The 3,745-nt window shown below is 40.5% G+C and overlaps 1 protein-coding gene across 1 annotated transcript in view; it reads left to right on the top strand.

Moving 5' to 3' along the window:
• The first annotated feature begins 2,866 nt into the window (after positions 1–2,866).
• LOC111391346 overlaps positions 2,867–3,745 on the top strand; it is a 1,972-nt gene continuing 1,093 nt past the window's right edge. The window contains exons 1-2 of the mRNA XM_023016548.1: positions 2,867–3,243; positions 3,289–3,736. Coding sequence (XP_022872316.1) covers positions 2,867–3,243; positions 3,289–3,736 — 825 coding nt within the window. The remainder of the gene's footprint in view (positions 3,244–3,288; positions 3,737–3,745) is intronic.

The raw sequence follows: 3,745 nt of genomic DNA, 5'->3' as shown, positions 1-3,745 counted from the left end.
TTTCCCATCCAATTGACATTTGACAACAATGCCAAGTGTTAAACGTGTCAAAAATCAATGTTCGAATAGCAAAGTTCAATCGGTAAGGGCCATGCTACATATACACTATGGTGTACACTTTAATTTACTATTTGCCACGTGACATTACCCGGTTGGACGGTTTCAATTTCAAACAGTTTTTCCATCTAACTACCACTTGACAACAATGTAAGTGTCAAACATCGTATCAAAAATCAGTGTACAAATAGCAAAGTTCAATCGGCAAGAACCATGCTACATGTACACTATGGTGTACACTTTAGTTTACACTTTACCACGATACATTACCCTGTGGGACAGTTTAAATTTCAAACAATTTTTCCATCCAATTGACACTTTATTATTGCTTTGTATTCCTCTTGAAGGATTTTATTTAGATGATCATAAAAGATCTTTCTTTTAGCTATAAATCTCTTCCCTATATTGTGCAAGTACTGTCGACTTCTCTGAATGAGATTACATTTATGATGGTATATAGGACTATGGTGCAAGCAAGGACAATTACGGAATTAAGGCGAGAGATTGATGAGTTGAAACGGGCCCTGGCTGCTCAGGCTGCACCTCCAGCTCCACCAATCCCACCTATACCGCCAGTGCCATTAGCATATCCACATATACCGTCTATTTCGACTGTAGAACAGTTTCGCAGATATCGACCCTCTACCTTTGATGGAGGGAAAGACCCTCTGGTAGCTGAAGAGTGGTTACGTGCTATTGAGAAAATCTTTCAGCACATCTCTTGTCCAGAAAATCAAAAGGTATTATGTACTAAGTTTATGCTAGTTGGAAGAGCAAGCCATTGGTGGGAATCTTCATCATGTACTCGCACTGAGGAGGAACAACGTAATTTAACTTGGGACCAGTTCAAAATGGAGCTAACAGAGAAGTTTTTCCCACAAGCTCTACGAGACTATAAGGAGGCAGAATTCTTAAGACTGGTACAGGGAGATATGGAAATTTCCGAGTATGAGAGCAAGTTCGAGGAATTGTCCTGATATGCCCCACATCTTGTAAGTACTGAGCTAATGAAGGCAAAACGTTACGAGAGGGGCCTGCGCCTAGAGATCAGGCAGATTGTGAAGAAAGCTCAAATAGTAACCTATTCGGGTGTGAAGTTGATAAATCAGAGATAGTGTAATGACTTTGGAAAAAGGAAGTGGCAGGATAAGAATAAGAATTCTGGACAGTTTAAGAAGCAAACAATTGTGGGCCAATCAAGTAATCCTCCATCCCAATGTCCTAAATGTAACAAGTTTCACAGAGGGGAATGTCTGTATGCGAAGTATACTTGCTATAAGTGTGGCAAACCTGGCCATGTTGTTTCCTCATGTCCATCAATTAAGAAACCTGAACAAGAGAAGAAAGGAAAAGCAAGGGTGTTTGCTCTGACTCACGATGAGGCTACCCAAAATCCAAACGTAATCGCAGGTATTTTATCCATCTCTGGAACTCCAGTTTATGTCCCTATTGATTCCAGTGCAACACATTCGTTCATATCTAATGCATGTTTAGCTAAGATTAATGCTTCATGTAAGAAGAATGATAATGTACTAGAGGTTAGTATGCCATCAGGAGGAACTATTGATACAGATAGGATAGCAACGGGAGTACAAATAAATTTTGATGGACTGATGTTAGAGGCCGACCTGTACGTCATAGAGATGAAAGACTTTGATATTATTTTAGGCATGGATTGGTTAGGTAAAAATCAAGCCACGATAGTATGTTTTGAGAAAGAGGTGATTTTTCAAAGATCGGGACAAGATGAATTCAGATTTTATGGATCGAAGGTTAAGGCACTTCCTTGCGTCATCTCAGCTTTGAAGGCAAAAAGCATGTTGAAGAAGCCTGACTGCCAAGGGTATCTTATCAGTCTTATTGGCACCTCATCTCAAGGTAAAACATTGGATGATGTGCCAATAGTACGGGAGTATACTGACGTGTTTCCCGATGATCTATCGAGTATTCTGCCCGATAGACAAGTGGAATTCACGATAGATTTGGTACCTGAAGCTACTCCCATGTCCAAAGCTCCATATCGAATGGCACCAAAGGAATTACAAGAGTTAAAGATGCAGCTAGAAGAACTTCTAGACAAAGGGTTTATTCGACCGAGTGTATCTCCATGGGGGGCTCCAGTACTCTTTGTAAAGAAGAAAGATGGTACTATGAGGCTGTGCATCGACTACCGTGAATTGAATAAGTTGACGATCAAAAATAAGTATCCTCTTCCTAGGATTGAAGACCTATTTGATCAGTTGAAGGGCGCATCTGTATTCTCAAAAATTGATTTAAGGTTGGGCTACCATCAACTGAAGATTAAGTCAGTTGATATACTAAAAACGGCATTTAGGACTCGGTATGGGCATTATGAGTTTACGGTGATGTCCTTTGGCTTGACGAATGCCCCTGCGATGTTTATGGACTTGATGAATAGAGTGTTCCATCAGTATTTGGACATGTTTGTCATCATATTTATTGACGACATACTGATATATTCGAGAGATTCCCTACAACACGAAGAACATTTGAGGATAGTTTTGGGAACCCTGTGTCAGGAAAAGTTGTATGCCAAATTCAAGAAATGTGAATTTTGGCTTGACCAAGTGGGATTTCTAGGCCATACTATTTCAGCACGAGGAATTGAAGTGGATCAATCCAAAGTTGAGGCCATAACAAATTGGCTGAAACCTACAAATGTTGGAGAAGTGCGGAGCTTTCTAGGGTTAGCCGGCTATTATCGGTGATTTATAGAAGGATTCTCCAAGATTGTAGGTCCTATGACATAGTTGACTCGGAAGGGTACTAAGTTCGTATGGTCAGAGAAATGCGAACAAAGTTTTCAAGAGTTAAAAGACAAGTCGTATCTGCGCCGGTTTTGACTATTCCCAATGGTTCAGAAGGTTTTGTGATTTACAGTGATGCATCTAAGCTTAGTTTAGGATGTGTTTTAATGCAACATGGAAAAGTGATAGCTTATGCTTCGAGGCAGTTGAAGCAATACGAACAGAATTATCCCACGCATGACCTTGAACTAGCAGCAGTAGTGCACGCCTTGAAGATTTGGCGCCACTACCTATATGGGAGCAAGTGTGAGATCTACACTAATCATAAGAGTCTCAAATACTTCTTCACCCAAAAGGAGTTGAATATGAGACAACGACGGTGGTTAGAGTTAGTGAAAGATTACGACTGCACTATCCTGTACCATCCGGGTAAGGCTAATGTAGTTGCTGATGCACTGAGTAGAAAGAATATGGGACAGTTGTCAGCACTGTGTACAAGACAGGATCATTTAATAAGAGATTTTGAAAACCTGAGAATTGAAGTATTAACATCACCAGTAAGGACATCGGCAAAGTTAGCAAGTTTTACTATGAAATCGACACTCGGGGACATAATAGTAGCCACTCAGAAAGATGATCCATTTTTGGAAAAGATCAGGGTTGATGTAGGAACTGAGAAGAGGAAGGGATTTGAAATAGCCGAAGACAAAGCCTTGATGTTTAAGGGTCGATTGTGCTTGCCAAAGGATGAAGCATTGAGAAATGAAATTATGACTGAGGCTCACTCAACTCCTTACGCTGGCCACCTAGGTAGAACTAAAATGTATCGAGATTTGCGTAATACATTTTGGTGGAGAAATATGAAAGGGAAGATAGCTTTGTTCGTGTCCAAATGCATGGTTTGCCGACAGGTGAAGGCC

Source organism: Olea europaea, unplaced genomic scaffold, assembly GCF_002742605.1.
Source record: "Olea europaea var. sylvestris unplaced genomic scaffold, O_europaea_v1 scaffold7771, whole genome shotgun sequence".
Taxonomy (NCBI): domain Eukaryota; kingdom Viridiplantae; phylum Streptophyta; class Magnoliopsida; order Lamiales; family Oleaceae; genus Olea; species Olea europaea.
Note: the sequence above shows the minus strand (reverse complement) of the source record. Positions and strands in the feature narration are given on the sequence as shown.